Source organism: Monodelphis domestica, chromosome 1 (assembly GCF_027887165.1).
Source record: "Monodelphis domestica isolate mMonDom1 chromosome 1, mMonDom1.pri, whole genome shotgun sequence".
Lineage (NCBI taxonomy): Eukaryota > Metazoa > Chordata > Mammalia > Didelphimorphia > Didelphidae > Monodelphis > Monodelphis domestica.
This window is the reverse complement of record NC_077227.1, coordinates 51,214,172-51,230,298: the sequence shown is the minus strand read 5'-3', so window position 1 is coordinate 51,230,298 and position 16,127 is coordinate 51,214,172. Positions and strand designations below refer to the sequence as shown.

The 16,127-nt window shown below is 44.6% G+C and overlaps 1 protein-coding gene across 1 annotated transcript in view; it reads left to right on the top strand.

Moving 5' to 3' along the window:
• Nucleotides 1-12,435: 12,435 nt before the first annotated feature.
• Nucleotides 12,436-16,127, top strand: part of CSPG4 (chondroitin sulfate proteoglycan 4) — a 99,510-nt gene continuing 95,818 nt past the window's right edge. The window contains exon 1 of the mRNA XM_056799211.1: nt 12,436-12,638. Coding sequence (XP_056655189.1) covers nt 12,530-12,638 — 109 coding nt within the window. The 5' untranslated portion in view covers nt 12,436-12,529. The remainder of the gene's footprint in view (nt 12,639-16,127) is intronic.

The following is a 16,127-nucleotide window of genomic DNA, read 5'->3' as shown; positions in this document are numbered from 1 at the left end:
CTTAACTTCTGTCTTCCTTAATTTCTTTGACTATAAAGTAGGAATGATAATAATAGTTCCTACCTCCCAGGGTTGTTGTAAGGATTAAATAAGATAATATTTGCAAAGCATTTGGCATAGTGCTGGAAAACAGTGGGCATCTAATAAATGTTTGTTTCTTTTTTCTTTGCCTTCCTTCTTTGCTTCCTTCTTTCCTTTCATTCTTCCTTCCTACCTTTATACTTGGCTTTCTCTTATGACTCAAATCTTTGTGGCAGCTGGTAATTGATCCACCAGGCCTGAACCATATGCAGGTTGTAGTTGGTTGGGTGTTTTGAAAAGTCTTCTTTGGAACACTGAGAAATCATCAGGGTAATCTCCAACATTTGGGGTCTGAACCTATGGGTTGAATGTATGTGATTTGGGGAGGGGGTAATGAGATAGGAAGAAGGGAAGATTTACTACTTAAGTTTTTAAGGTCCAAGGAAGCAAAACCCTGAGTTTTCCACTTGTATATTTTTTCAATTCCTAAAAAGAAAGTTATTTTGGCTTAAATGCCTCCATCCCACTAGCCCCCGCCTCCAACTCCACTCCCTTGAGCCCAAACTTGGCTGGTAATTAGCCTTTAATAAAGACCATGTGCCTGCTGACATGGAGAGAGGTAAAAACAACTGGAGAATTGTGGAATCATGGAGTTATTGATGCACTGGCCTACCATGTGCTGCTGGGCTGGAGAAAGCTACAGTCACACGTGGTATCCAGATGGGGATGCTGGATGACCTGGGACCCCTCTCAGGGGACCCCCCAGATTTGCTCAGAGCCTGTCTCCTCATGGCATTAGCAAGAGCTCTACCCAAAATTAATTAATTGCTGACAGCTACATAACATTGGGGAAGATACCAAGAAAGCATGGTGTGGGGGAGGAGAAAGCAGACTCAGGACACTGCTCTCCAGCTGCCATCCCAGAACAATTGGAAAGATACAGACAGACAGACACACCCACGCCACAGAAATTTTCCAGGAAATCTTTACAATGTGAGCAGTCTTCTAGAGCCTACCTGGGTCTCCAGAGCAAGGTTGTGACCAGTTTAATTACCCAGCAGCAACCAATAATCAACCTTCGTTCTTCTAACCAGCCCCCAATGTATGTAACCTCTGCACACCATAGATTACAGTGGGGCAACTCTTTGTTATTTATCTCATCTTTTCATTCCCAAAGGAGTTCTTCAATGTTACTACTATCAGATATGATCAAAGTAGTCTAAGACTCATAGAATCTCAGAGATAAAAGGAATTTCAGAAACCATCTCCTCTAGAGAGACCATGAGGGGAAGTGAGAAAGAACTAGGTTCAAAATCCCACTTCTGTCACTTATAGAATGTATGACCTTGGACAAGTCACTTAAGCTCTAGGCTTCAGTTTCCTCTTCTGAACAAAGAAGGAGTTGGACTTGATGAACTCTAAGGTCCTTTCTAGCTTCAGATTTGTGATGTATAGCAATTCATCCCTATATAAGAATTCCTTCTACAGTGTAATCCAACAAGAAGTCATTTAACCTTTTCTTAAAGACTCCTAGTACAAGAGAAATAGTCCCTTCTACTTTTAGTTAGTTCTAATTATTGAGAAGTTTTTCCTTCCATCAAATCTCAGTCTGTGTCTCTGAAACGTCCACTCATTGTCCCTAGTTCTACTCATTATAGCCAAACAAGTCCAATTCCTTTGCCATATGACTGCTGTTCAAATACTTCAAGATAGTTACCATGTCCTCCATTATGTCCATGCTAAAATAACCCTAGTTCCCCATTTGCTCCTCTTATATCACTGCAGTGAAGAGCATCAGATTTGGAGTCTGAGTAACTAGATGCAAATCCTAACTGCTTGTGTGACCATGACTAGGTCACTTAATTTCTCTGGGCCTTAATTTCCTCATCTGAATAATAGGGGGAATAAGGGAAGCTCCCTTCCACCTCCTAATCTGCTGGACTTGTGCCTGTGGGGACCATCTACTGGAGCATCATGTGTAGAGTTGTTCTGTTTGTGCCCTGGGCCACTTTTGGAGAAATGCTCTAGCTCAGTATTGAAGGAATTGTGCTTTGGGAAGACATAGCAGACCCCTTATTGTTCCCAATGAAACTATGCTTTGGGATGACTCAGAAATCCCTTACTGGCACCTTGGCTCCTGTGTCAGAGAAGAGAGGCTGTGCCAAAGAGAATTAGCCTCTGAGCCAAGAGGAGCGTCCCACTCATTACATTTTAAGTGTGACTCCATCTTCTCTGTCTCTCTGTGTCTCTCTCAGTCTCTCAGACTCTCTCTCTCTGTGTCTCTCTCTCTGTGTCTCTGTCTCTGTCTCTGTCTCTGTCTCTCCCTCTCTCTCTCTCTCTCTCTCTCTCTCTCTCTCTCTCTCTCTCTCTCTCTCTCTCTCTCTCTCTCTCTCCCTCCTATAGCTATGACAGCTGCTCACACACGGAATCAAAATCATGTGTTTGTCTAGGTGAGACTAAGTTTGGATCTCAAGGCCCTGGACAATTCTTCAGCTATTTGTTTCTTTCACTAAGCATGGGTGACTCAACAGCAATCCTGTGATGAATGTATCCAGCCTTGGCAGTAAATATCTGTTCAACAATATAATAAGTGTTTCATGTTTTAAGTGTTAAATTCCTAGGAGAATATAACTGGAATTATCAGTTACAATTTCATGTTTTACATATTTGTCAATGCATGTTTATGAGTCTTTTGTGTTCTGGAATTTCTTTTCTGGTGGAGAAATAACTGGCTGTCCTATAACATCTACATTGCACACTGAGTATCTTTCTAGATGACACTGTTGATCTATTTTGGGGAGATCCAAGACAAAAAGTCCTTAAATTTCTTTAAGAAATTTTCCCTGGAGTTCTATTCTGGAGTGAAGGCATAATAAGCCCAAAAGTAGGAGAAAGGCTTAACTCTCTCTCTTTTTTTTTGAGGTCACACTCCCCCTTCTCCAAGGATATAAACCTAGTTCATGCGATCCCAGATCTAGAGTTCCTTGATGGGAACACTCTCATAATCCCACCTCCCCCACATCAAGTCTTACCTATAAAATGAAAGAGGTGGAACTCAGGAGTTTTAACTCTATGATATAATCTATGATTCCAATGAGCTTTTTATCATTCCAAGCACTATCCAATTTGTGCTCTCTAATTTGTTAATGCCATTCCTAAAAGATGGTACCCAGAACTGAGTGAAATACACCAGATGCTGTCTGATCAGTGAAACTATCATCTCCCAGTCTTGTATCACATACATATTGGGATTTTGGTCTCTGGAACTGCAGGGTCATTTTCAGATGAACTGCTCTTGGACAGTGCCTCTTTTTATCTTTCTCTCCATTCAATTTCATCATCAGATCTAAATTTAATTTAGATTAAATTTCATCATTAGATCACTTAATCTCAGAGTTGGAAGAAACCTCAGAAGTCACCTAGGTCAATCTATAGCTCAGGAAAAACTTTCTCTACAACATAACTAATTTTTCATAGATTTTATAAAAATATGAACTGAAATATTTGGCTATGAAACCCAAGAACCTTTTTTTGGACACAGGAGCTCTCCATATCAGTCAAGCTAATAGTCAAGAGTGCTGGGACTGAAGTCAGAAAGATTCATCTTTATAAATTCAAATCTGGCCTCAGACACTTACTAGTTGTATGACCCTGGGCAAGTCACTTAATTCCATTTGTCTCCGTTTTTGCATCTGTAAAGTGAACTGGAGAAGGCAATGGCAACCACTCCAGTATCTTCATTAAGAAAATCCCAAAAAGGTCACAAACAGTCAGACACAACTAAACAACATTTATTCTTCTAAATCTGTTTTCTAATTTTACCCTATCACTTAAGGCTCTTCACCATCTGTCTTCTATCTACCTTTCTAGCCTCATTCCAGGTCATTCCCATCCCTACACACTACATTTGGGCCAAAGCAGAATCCGAGGTCTTCCCTGAGCTCAATATTTCAATTCCTGCCTCCATACTTTACAGAACACTCCTCACCACCCACCTCTACCTCCTGCCCCCATCTATGACAGGCAGCCTCAGCATCTCTGTCTTTCAGCATCCCTATGTTCCCTTAAGGCTGGCCTCAGGTGTCACTCACTCCACAAAGCTTTCCCTTTTCCCCATTTTTCCTTCCAAATTGCCTTGTTGTTCCTTTTCTGGTATTGGGTGGATCAACTCCATAGAATATAAACTTTTTTTTTAATTTTAATATTTTATTTTTTTAATATTTTTCCATGTTTCCGTGACTCCTTTTCTTTCCCTCCCCTCTTCCCTCCTCCATCTCAGCCGACAAGCAATTCCACTGGGGTGGACAAATGCTATCACTGGGTACCTATTCCCATACTATTCATTTCTGCAATAGAGTGATCATTTGAACCCCAAGCCCCATATAATCACGTACCCATTTAAACAAATGTAAGCTTCTTAAGGGAAGTGATTCTCTCATTTTTGTCTCTTTTTCAAATGTCTAACATAGTCCTTTGCTTAAAGTAGGTGCCACCTTCATCAAATTGAAGTAAGATGAAACCACCCACCAAGCTGAGCAAACTTGGGCAACTCCACACCTGTGCCACCTGCCACACAGGCACACGGATAAATCCCATGACATGACATGACATGGCATGACGTGGCATGACATAAGAATGTAGCCCAGCGAAGAAGAAGATAACAACTTGCCCTCAGCATTTGTACTTGCTCAGGTCCATGGGAATGATAAGATATCGGAAAAGAGGAAAGGAAGGAGACAGTGGCTTCAGCCAAGCAACCTGAAGTTTCTTTAGCAGAGTCCTTTGAAATAAGTTTGAGGAACAGGAACCTCACAATGAAATGACGCAGGAGTGGCACAGACTCTCTCGCCCCAACTGAAATAGAACCTCAGCACAGAGGACTGACTTCTCTTAGAAGGAGAAAGTAAGTCTAAAACTGGATGCTGTGGGCAGCTAGGTGGCTCAGTGGATAGAGCGGCAGGCCTGGAGTCGGGAGGTCCAGTATACATACATGAGATCTTTATAGATGCTCTATTTATTTACCCTGGCTCAGTGGATAGAGTGCTGGCCTTGAAGTCAAGAACACTCATCTCTGTGAGTTCAAATCTGGCCTCAGAGACTTCCTAGCTATGTGACCCTTGGCAAATCACTTAACCCCAATTGCCTAGCCCTTACTCTGTTAAATCTCTTTTCTAATTTTATCCTGTCACTTAAAGCTCTTCACCATCTGTCTTCGACCTCCCTTTCCAGCCTCATTTCATAGCATTACCATCCCCGAGCGCTACTTTCTGCCCAAAGGAGAATACAAGGCTTTCCCTGAACTCAATATTTCAATTCCTGTTTCCATACCTTACACAAGCTCCCTGCCTGCCTAGAAGAGACAGGCTCAGTATCTCTGTCATTTAAAATTCCTCTGGACTCCTTGAAACTGATATAGTATCGATTCTAAGGCAGAAGGTAAGGGCTTAAAAAAATCAGATGTAGGGAGGTAGGCAGATAGCTGGAGAGCTCAGTGGATAGAGAGCCAGACTGTAGATGGGAGGTCCTGAGTTCAAATGTGACCTCAAACACTTCCTAGCTGTGTCACCCTGGGCAAGTCACTTAACCCCCATTGCCTAACCCTTATTGCTCTTCTACCTTAGAACCAATACACAGTGGTGATTCTAGGACAGAAGGTAAGGGCTTAAAGATAGATAGATAGATAGATAGATAGATAGATAGATAGATAGATAGATGGATGGATAAAATCAGATGTGTGATCATTTGACTTATTCTGCTCTCTTATCAGGTTTTTAGTAAACTTATTTTTCCTTCTTTACTTCTCGCTATTTATTAAGATAATGCTGCTTGTAATTTCCCATTATCTCTCTCTGTAAGATTTCTTTTAATGACTTTATATTCTAATCTGGTTTGATTCTGGGCTGTCATTCCCCTTCATTTGAAAAGGAGAAGGAAAAAATATTTATTAAATATATATTGCAAATCCTGAGCTAGCTGTTAGCTATACAAAAGGCACAAACAAAACCATTCCTGTCCTTAAGGAGCTTATATTCTACTGGACGTCCCTTACTTCCTTTCTGAGGTAAGTTTGGATCTCCCTGTAATAGCAGCTGCTTTATAACTTAATGGCCCATGAAATAATGTCTCTATTTGCTTTTAGATACACCACTAATACAACTTCTTTATTGCTTCTCCAAGGAGAATTTACCAGTCATCCTTTCATTTTTGTGGTCGCTTCCTTTGTTTTTTCTGGTTTCACTTATCACAAAAATGGCAAGATTGATAGGATTCAGGTACGTCATTTTGAGCAAGGAGCTCACATTTAAGGTACCAACAGTAGGTACAGCTGCAAATGGCTGCAACCATTCTGGAGAACAACTTAGAATGACACTATGATAGTCCTTCAGTCAATCAATAAACAAATATATGTTTACAAATAAATATTTATATTTAATTATTCATGTGTGAGGCACTATCCAATAGAGAATAAGGAATTGAATAATGAATAGAGAGCCAGACCTGGAGATAGGAGGTCCTGGGTTCAAATCTGAACTGTGTAACTGTGGGCTAGTCACTTGACTCCAATTGCCTGGCTTTTACTGCTTTTCTGCCTTGGAACTGTAAGGGTTAATTTGGGGTTTTGACTAAATAAGAGTATTATGAATTCAATGTTGTGGTCACCGAATTCAAAATATTATCCCTAAGCCAGAAAAAAACTGTTAGCAGTTTTTATGTATAACAAGGAAGAGAAAGAGTAGAAGTATTAAATGTAGAAGGGAGAGGTAAGGAGTTGCCCAGCCTACCCTAAGTGCTTATATGATAAAATTCAACTCACTCCCCAACAAAGTTCCAATCTCCACATGGAAGTCCAAGTCCTCACCAGCAAGCCAATGCAGGATCTAGGGAATAGTCTCTCCACAGAACTTATGCTGAAGGGAGTGTCCCGCCAAAGCAACAAGTGGTCTCCTCACAGAGCCAACAAGGCAGGAATCTCTCCAAGTCAGAAGTCTTGGTGGTATCTTTAGGCAGGGTTCCACCAACGTAGCCTCCTCCAAAGCCAAAGCAGGAATCTCTGCAACCAATCTCTCCAAATGCCAAGAAGGGAAAGAATGCTAGACCATGTTGGTCTCTTTTTATACCCTTTTTTTCCATGTCACTTCCTGTCATTTCCCCTTCTTCACAGAAACTAATGGCAGTCTTTCAATTTGCCTGAGACTGCCCAAGGGTAGGCGGTGGTTGGCAGTGGCCTTTAGAGTTATCAAAGTGACTTGTGAACTCTCATACTTAATGGTAACTAGAGGTACTTTAAGTTTTTTATTTGATTAGCTAAAAATAGACAAGGGAGAGTTAATCCTAACTTCACAATGTCCCCTGTGATACTTTGGGAGACTAATCTCCCCAATGAATCATTTAACATAACCAGATTATACCTCTAAAGATACTTAGTACCAGTTCTAAGACAGAAGGTAAGAGGAGAAGAGGAGGAGGAGGAAGAAGAAGAAGAAGAAGAAGAAGAAGAAGAAGAAGAAGAAGAAGAAGAAGAAGAAGAAGAAGAAGAAGAAGAAGAAGAAGAAGAAGAAGAAGAAGAAGAAGAAGAAGAAAGAAGAAGAAGAAGAAGAAGAAGAAGAAGAAGAAGAAGAAGAAGAAGAAGAAGAAGAAGAAGAAGAAAGAAGAAGAAGAAGAAGAAGAAGAAGAAGAAGAAGAAGAAGAAGAAGAAGAAGAAGAAGAACTAGCAATTATATAGTACTTTAAGGTTTCTAAAGCATTTTACAAGTGTTACCTCTTGATACAACAGTCCTGAGAGGTGGTGCTATTATCTCTGTTTTACATATGGAGAAACTGAGGCTGAGAGAAGTTACCCAAGATCACAAAAATAGTAAATATTTAAGGCAGAGTGTGAACTCTCCTATTCCACATTGCCTCTAATAGCATAAACTGATCGATCTCTAGGGTACATTCCAGATCCAGTCATCTCTGAATCTCTGCTCAGCTGGTTCATTTAGCACCAAGGGACACTAAAAAAATACTCAAAGAATGTTAAATTAGCAATCAAGAAATGTCCAAATATACTGAGCTGGGACAGTCAGTCAAACCACAGACCAGTAGCAGAGAATTCGAGTCTCTCACTATCCCAGACATCCCAGGTTTCTTTATAGCCCTTTGCCTCATTTGCATATTAGTTTACATTTTTATTCATTTGTCCTTCAGATGCCCAGGAGTCCTAACCTTGCCTGCTTTGTGTCCAGTTAGACAAACTGGCCCAACCTATAAAAATAAGTGCTTTTGCTAAAACGTGAGTTCACTGACTTGTACCTGGCCTTTAGGGCTACCCTACCCATATCATATGAGGGGAGATGGGGAGGTTCCCCTTCAGTCTAGATGTTGCACTTCTTCTGTTATCACACTGCCTAACATTCCACCATTTAGACTTCATTGTATCTCCAACCCATAGAAGTATTACTAATGATTAATACCTTTGTGTGAGTCAATTACCTTTACTCCAAGAAAATAAGTCATAAATTCCTCAAGCCTTTAGGACCAAGTGTCTTTGGGTTCAAAACCCTGTTTTTCCCTATCATCCCCCTGACCCACAGTGGATGGTCCTTCCCTGCCATACATCCCAATCTTCTCAAGACATTTCTTTCTTCCTTCCCAGTAGAAAGAAGGATGGGCAGAGGCTTGAAGGAGCAGTGGCAGAAGGGATGACTTTTGGGGGCATGGAGTATATGACCTCCTGGGGAGATTGTTGTCCAGACTCCTTGTGCTTTCCAGGTTCCCTCAGGGTTCAGGAATCTGACCATGCTCCATCGAGTTCAATGTGGAGAAAAGATGAAAGTAGAGTAAAAGAGCAAGCCTCAGTACTGCCCCCAAAAAGGATAATTTCATAATCCTCAGACCACAGATCTAGATCTGGAAGGGATCTGAGAGATCATTATGTCCAAGCCTCTCATTCTACAAATAAAGAAAATAGGGTATAGAAAAGTAAAGGTCACACTGAGCAAACAGCAATCAGAATCTGAACCCATGTCCCATAGCTTAGTGCCTTTACCATTTACCCACAAGTCAAAACATGAGAGCTCTATGGGACCTTATCTACCATCTGGTCTAACATTCTCATTTTACAAAGAAGGAAACTGAGGCATGGAGAGAGGAAAGGTTTGCTCAAGATCTTACAGAAAGGTTAGAGCAGATCTCCTAATTCCAACCCAGTATTTTCTCCCATCTGCCTCACCTGCAGAATGGCTGACTTGTGTTAATTCATTCATTAATTCCCCTCCCATACCACCCAGCATTCTAAGGGATCAATCAGTCAGCAAGTATTTGTTTTCTTAATTAAAATATTTTCAATTATCCTGCATTTATTTTTCCCTCCCACATCAACTCCTTCTCTGTGGAAAAAGAAAAAAGAAAAACAAAGACTTCATAACAAATGATTATAGTCAAGCTAAACAAATTCTAATATTGGCCACATCCAAAGTCAGTAGGTTTCATTCTACATTCCAATTTCTTCACTGCTCTGTCTGGAGGTGAGCAGCATTCTTCAGTGGTCCTTAGCAAGGACTCATTCATTAAGTGCCTACCAGATGCCGGGCACTGTCCTGATATACAGAGAAAGGCAAAGGGAGTGCCTGCCCTCAAGGAGCTCACATTCTAAAAATACAGGGGAGAAAAACATGATAATTAAGTGCGGGGTGTATGGGGTGCTCAGGGAGGAGTAATATCTTTTGGTATGGAGGGCTTGTTGTGCCCTCCTAGGGCAGCTCTCCAGCCTCTGACCCTCACCTGACACCCAGCTCTCACTTGTGGCTCCCAGTAGCTGCTAGCATGTGGCAGCGGGCACACCCTGGGCAACAGCTTTGACAGGCCGGCCAAACCTTGTGAGGGTAGCCATCGGGTTGTTGACCCCTGATGAACCAGGGCTTTGCTCACCCAGCATGTGAAGACTGTTTCGGCGGAACAGACAGAAGAAACCAACAAGAAGGTTCAACGGCTGAGAGGGCGACGCAGCAAAGCACTGTGGAATGCTTAGGGCGTGTTGGAGCACAAAAGACAACACGGCCATCCAATGCAGCTGAGGAAGTCTCCAGGTGTAATGACTTTTCGTGCCACTGGACCCAGGCTTCCAACGCCGAGAGAGTGGGACTGTCTCTGTGCATCGGCTTTTCCACTTAAATCTTCATGCACAGGTGTCTTTGTGCACAAAAACGCACAAAGACAATCGTCATCCTCGGTTACTGAGAGGCTGCTACCACCACAAGTGCATCCAAGACACTTAACAAAATAGACAGGAGGGCATCTTAAGAGGGAAGGCACTAGCAGTTGGGAGGAACATGAAAGGCCCCCTGTGAAAATAGAATTTGAGCTCTCATAAAGGAAGCCAGGGATTCTGAGGCAAAAGTGAAAAAGTTAAGTGGCCCATTGATCCCAATAACGAGGGTGACCCATTTCAAAAGGCTTTTGGACAGAGGCGCCATGTGTATATATGCATGTATATACAAATAGATATGAGGTAATTTAAGGGGAAGCATGAGCAAATGGGCAGCTAGGTGGTGCAGTGGATAGAGCCCCAGACCTGGAGTCAGAAAGAAAGATGAAGTCATCTTCAAATTTGGTTTGGACACTTACTAGCTGTGTGACCCTGGACAGGTCACTTAATCCTATTTGCCTCAATTTCCTCATCTATAATATGAGCTGGAGAATGAAATGGAAAACCATTCCAGTATATTTGCCAAGAAAATTCTGTTTGATTGTATACAGAAACAGCAATATTGTATGAAGATCAACAGTGAAAGATATGGCTACTCTCAGCCATACAAGGATCCAGGACATTTCTGAAGGACTTCCAACAAAGGCTGTTGTCCACCTCCAGAGAAAGAACTGTTGGAGTTGGATGCAGGTCAAAAGCAGACTATTTTTCACTTTAGTTTATTTGGGTTTTTAGTGTTATATGAGTGTTCTCTTAAAACAGTGAATAATATGGAAACATGAAACATGTTTTGCATGATAATACATGTATAATCCTGATCAAACTGCTTACCATCTCCAGGAGGAAGAAGAAAAAGGAGGGAAGGAGACAATTTAGATCTTATAATTTCAGAAAATGTATGTAGAAAATTATTATTGCATGTAATTGGGAAAATAAAATTTCTTTTAAAAAAGAAATAACAAAAAAATCCTGTTTGCCTCAGTTTCCTCATCTGTAAAACAAGCTGCAGAAGGAAACAGCAAACCACTCCAGTATTTTTGCCAAGAGAACCCAAATGGAATCATGAAGAGTTGTGAAAAACTACTGAAAAGACTGAACAACAATAGGAACAAATGGGGAGTCAGAAAAGACTTCCCGAAAAAAAGGAGTTTGAGCCAAATCCTGAAGGGACCCATAACTTCCAGACACAGAAAGTTAAGGAGTAAATATGTTCCAGGTATGGGAGCAGCCATTGCAAAGGGGGAAGAGGGAACGCCATGTATAAGCAATAATTTTTTTTTTTAATCAGGCTGACTGGGTCCTAGTGTCGATAAAGAGGGTCAATGTGTGTAATAAGACTAATAAGGTAGATTGTGGCCAGGGGGACCAGAGGAAGGCGCTGGGGAGGACTGTGGGAGGGGGGGAGCAGATGAAAGAGCCCATTTGAGAGATACACACACGCCCACAGGTTGGCCAGCACACCCAGACACAAGTACACGCACCGTTATTCAGGGCTCGGTTCATGAGCAGACACACAGACGTGAGGAGCCTTGAGTTCTTGGTGTATAACTCGCCTCTTGCAAAGAACATAACCCTGCACACACACTGCCCAGGTCCAGGGAGGGACCATTTGAGTCGAGGCACTGGGCCAAGTCGACCTTTTTTTGGCTGGCCACGGTGACCCAGACCCTCGACCTGGGTTACAGAGGGACTTCTGGACCATCCCAGCCCTCTTTATCTCATTCCCTCCCCCATTGCAGACCTGAACTGGGAGAAGGAACCCCAAAGATCTTCAGATAACTCTTGGGTGGGGCCGAATCAGAGTATCCCAGACAGAAAGGTTTCTAACTCTAATCCAATGTTAAGAGGAGGAACCCAACCCAGGATCCAGACCCCAATCCCCAAATATCTTCAGGAACAACCTGGATGGGACCGGTAATGATGGGGGGAGGGGAGTTGGGCGGGAAAGGGTGGTCCGAAGGGTCCTCTTCCCATCAGTCCCACGCACACCCTCCCCAAATCCAGCTTCAGCCAGGAAAGAGGGAAAATCTTTCCCAATTCCAACTGGCAAGCCCTCCCCTCCCAGGGGAAGAGAAACTCAATTCTAGAGTCGGGCTCTACACTGGCCCTTTAAGAAAAGTTGATGAGGGAGGGAGAGACCCCGGCTGAAATGTGAGAGGTGCTTGTTTGAACTCAGTCTGCCTAGTGGGCCGCTGGCCCCTCCCCCTTGCTCTGAGCCCTATTAAATCTAGTAGTAGGCGGGAGGGAGCGGACTCCACATTTGACTCTCCTGCGCTCTCCCAGGGAAATGCCCCGGGCACTCATCTGAGGCACCCAGCAAAGATGCTTCTAGTCCTGAGACCACCCCATCAGCGGCCGCGGAGGCGGCCCCCGCTCCACCTTCTCTTCTCCCTGGTCCTGTGTGCGCTCCTGGGCAGCCCTGTGTCTGGAGGTGAGTCTGCCAGGGACTGCTCCCCTCCCAGGGCGCCGTTATTTCGGGGAGAGGGCGGGGAGGAAAGTCGAGGCTGGCAGGGGAAATACAGGAAAGCACTGGATGAGGGTTGTGGGAGGTGGGGGGAGCAGATGAGAAAACTCATTTGGGGAGACGACTCCCCTGGTTTACAAACACCTCACTCCCTGGACCCCAGGGTCCCAAGTCAAAGTGGGCAGATGGGGCCCGACTCTCCTTCCATGCCTAGAGGATGGGCAGCGTTCGCAGGTGGGTGGTTGCACCCCTCACTCCAAAGCCCAGGCTTGCAGAGTGGAAACTATGGGCTTGGAGAGCCCCCTCCTAGCGGCCTACCTTGAGGGGTGGGGCACAGAGAGAGCTGTCTGGGGCGCAATCAGGTGCTGGGATCCATGAAGGGTGGCCTGGGCAGAGTGCCCTAGGGACCAGCCCCAAGTCCAGGGCTCTCGACCAGGACCACCAGGCAGGACTTGCAGCCTCCACGGCTCTGCTCCTGTCTGGGCACCCACCGCCACCCCCATTCCCACCCCTACCCCACCCTAGCCGAGCCCTGCCCCACCCCCAGCCATGTGGAGCTTAGAAACGCCACTGCCAAGCCACTGCCAAGCCCCGGAATCAAACAGATGTCGCTCATTGCTCTCTCGTATTGACAAGCTGGGTCCCAGCCCTCACTGAGGTCCACTGGTTTGTGAATGATCCCAGGACAAGGGGCGGGAGGGCGGTCTCTCTGGGGCAGAACCTGCGCCCGGCTGAAATGAGATGAGGGAAGAGTTTCTGGCTGTTCCTCGGATTGTCCCAACTGTGGATTATCCCGGTCCTAGTTTGTTCAGGGTGTGGTTTGTCTAGGCTGCGGTTCATCCAGGCTATGGCTTGTCCAGCCTGTGGCTTATCCACGCTGCCCATCGCCCAGTCTATGGGTTTTTCAGATTCTCTGTGAATCATAGCAAATCAAAGGAATTAGAGCTGGAAGAGACCTTGGAGGCCAGCCAGTCCAGCGCCTTCATTTCACAGATGAGGAAACTGAGGCGCAGAAAGTTGATGTGCCCAAGGTCTGTGTGTGTGGTCCATTCAGGCTGTGACTTGGGTGAAAATGGTTTATGCCAGCTTTGGGACAGTTTCCAGTTCTGCCCCTTACCACCACCACCACCCCAACAGCTTATCCTTTGGCTTCTCCTCTCTAAGGTCTGGGCCAGGGTGGGCCAACAAACTCCAGCTCCTTGACCTGTTTTTGTATCGTGGGTCCTTCTGGCACCCTGGTGAAGCCTATTCTCTGGGTCATGTTTTTAAATGCATATTGTTTTAGTTCATTTAATGCAGAGGAATACAAAGGAAGCTAATTACTAGCTTATTTTAAAATTCTTAAATAAGTTCAGATGACCCTGGGTAAGTCACTTAACCCCCATTGCCTAGCCCTTACCACTCTTCTACCAAAACACAATATTGATTCTAAGATGGAAAGTAAGCGTTTAAAGAAAAAATAAGTTCCTGGAACGTCAGGTTGAGAACCCCCTCCAATCTGAGGGAATTATGAATTTATGGGAAAGGTTTGGAAAGGGATGTTGAAGTCCTGAGTACCAAGATTCTGATCATCCAGGGCTCCTCTCCTTCCCAGTCCCAATGGGGAAAGGTTGCCTCTTCTACTCAGCAGTGGGGGTTCTCTGTGGTGGCCTGGGACTAGTGAATGGGTTGAGAGTCCATTTGGCCCAATGTTCCAGATGGCACACAGAACTTTCTGAAGAGATTAGGCTGGTGGAAGGGCTTCAAGACACTTCAGAGGACAGAGAGTGGATGCTTCTGCCAGCGGTTCTCTGAATGTACTGGTCTGGTAGGTGTCTGATCTTGGACACGGCCAGCTGCTGCCTCGCCTGACAGCGGTCCCCAGCCACAGGAACACATTTCCCTTGGCCCCACCCCGCTCCCACCCCCTCCCTCCATCTTCTGCTCTATCCCATTATCCAAACCTCATTCTGATCACTCTGGAAGTCTATGTATCTGTCCCTCTGTCTCTCACTGTCTATATCTATGACCCTTTCTGCCTCTGTTTCTCCTCCCCTGTCTCTGCCTCCCTCTATCTCCTTCTGCTTCTGGCTTTGGCCTTTGGTCTGAATTATACCTTCCCTGGCCCTCCTCCTATCTCACGGTCTTTATACCTCTGTCTGCATCTGTCTCTCCCACTGCTTCTTCTTCTTATTTCTATCCTCATGTCCTTCTTAACTGGCCGCCTGCTTCCCTCCCCCAACATGCTTTCCTTAGCAAAGCCTCTCCAAAGCAGGAAGGCAGCCTTAGTGACCTAGGAGACCACCCATCCAGCAACACACTGGGTGGTTCTAGCTTCTTAGTGCCCTCAGGCAGGACCTTGGACTCCCCACACACAAACCCACAGAGCAGCCAAGGCTTACCTGGGAGGGTGCTGGCCAACCACCCCTCCTCAGAGATCTAACCCCACTTCCAATCTCCCAACCCCTTAGTGTAGTGTCTTGGTAATTCTCCATGCATTTTGGAGGGGAGCTGTGTGCAGAAAGAGATGGGGACCACACCCACCTCAGACCACAGCAATGCCCAGGATGCCAGGGACCCTGCCAGCCTCACCCTCAAAGCACAGCTCTGAATAAGCTCTGAAAGCTCACATCCATCAGAGTGGGGCACAGTAGGCTCTGGTGAAACTCCCCCAAGCCCCCAAATCTTTCTTCATTCCACCCTTCCAGCTTCATTTCTTTGTAAGTCTGTTCTCAAGTATAATAGTGGTACCTGAGTATCAATGAGCTTTCTATTCCTATAGAAGGGATGGGCTTGAATGGAGGACCTTAGACAAACAAGTGGGTACCAGCCATGGGCAGAGAAGGAGTATGAAAACAGTACCCCTCCCTCCAGGCCTGGGCGTAGAAAGAACCATACCCTTTTGGCCACAGATCAGATGGGGAAAGCATCAGCCCCCTGAGAGCATGGGGGGAGAAGCATCATGAGTTTCCTCTGGGGGAAGTGAGTCAGGATAGGATACCCCATGAGTCAGGGGCAGGAGAGCCTTGGGCGTCTGTCCCAGGGTCTGAGCCCTGTTAAGGAACCCCATGTCTATCTCACAAAATCAGATAGGGCTAAGAAGAAAGAAGATGCCAGGTCCTGAAATGAGCAGCAAAAGTTGGGAAGAATTTCAAAAAATCAGTTCATCCAGATCCCTGCCTCTTATTGGATAGAAAACCAAGAATTCTAGGATAATAAACAAGGGAGGGACAGAACCTCTACAATCTCCTTCTTTTCTTTCTCCCTTAGAAAGTTCTTCTTCTTCCTATCTGACCATAATGCTTTGATTTAGATTCATTTTCCTTTTTCAAAGTACCGTTTTAATTTTGTTGATGCATTTTGTTTTTACATCACCTATATCCCTCTCTCCTCTCTATCCCAGAGAGCAAGCCTTTAGAACAAAGAATAAAAAGAAAGAAATAAAAGAAATCAGTTCAGCAAAGCCGGTCAGCCCTT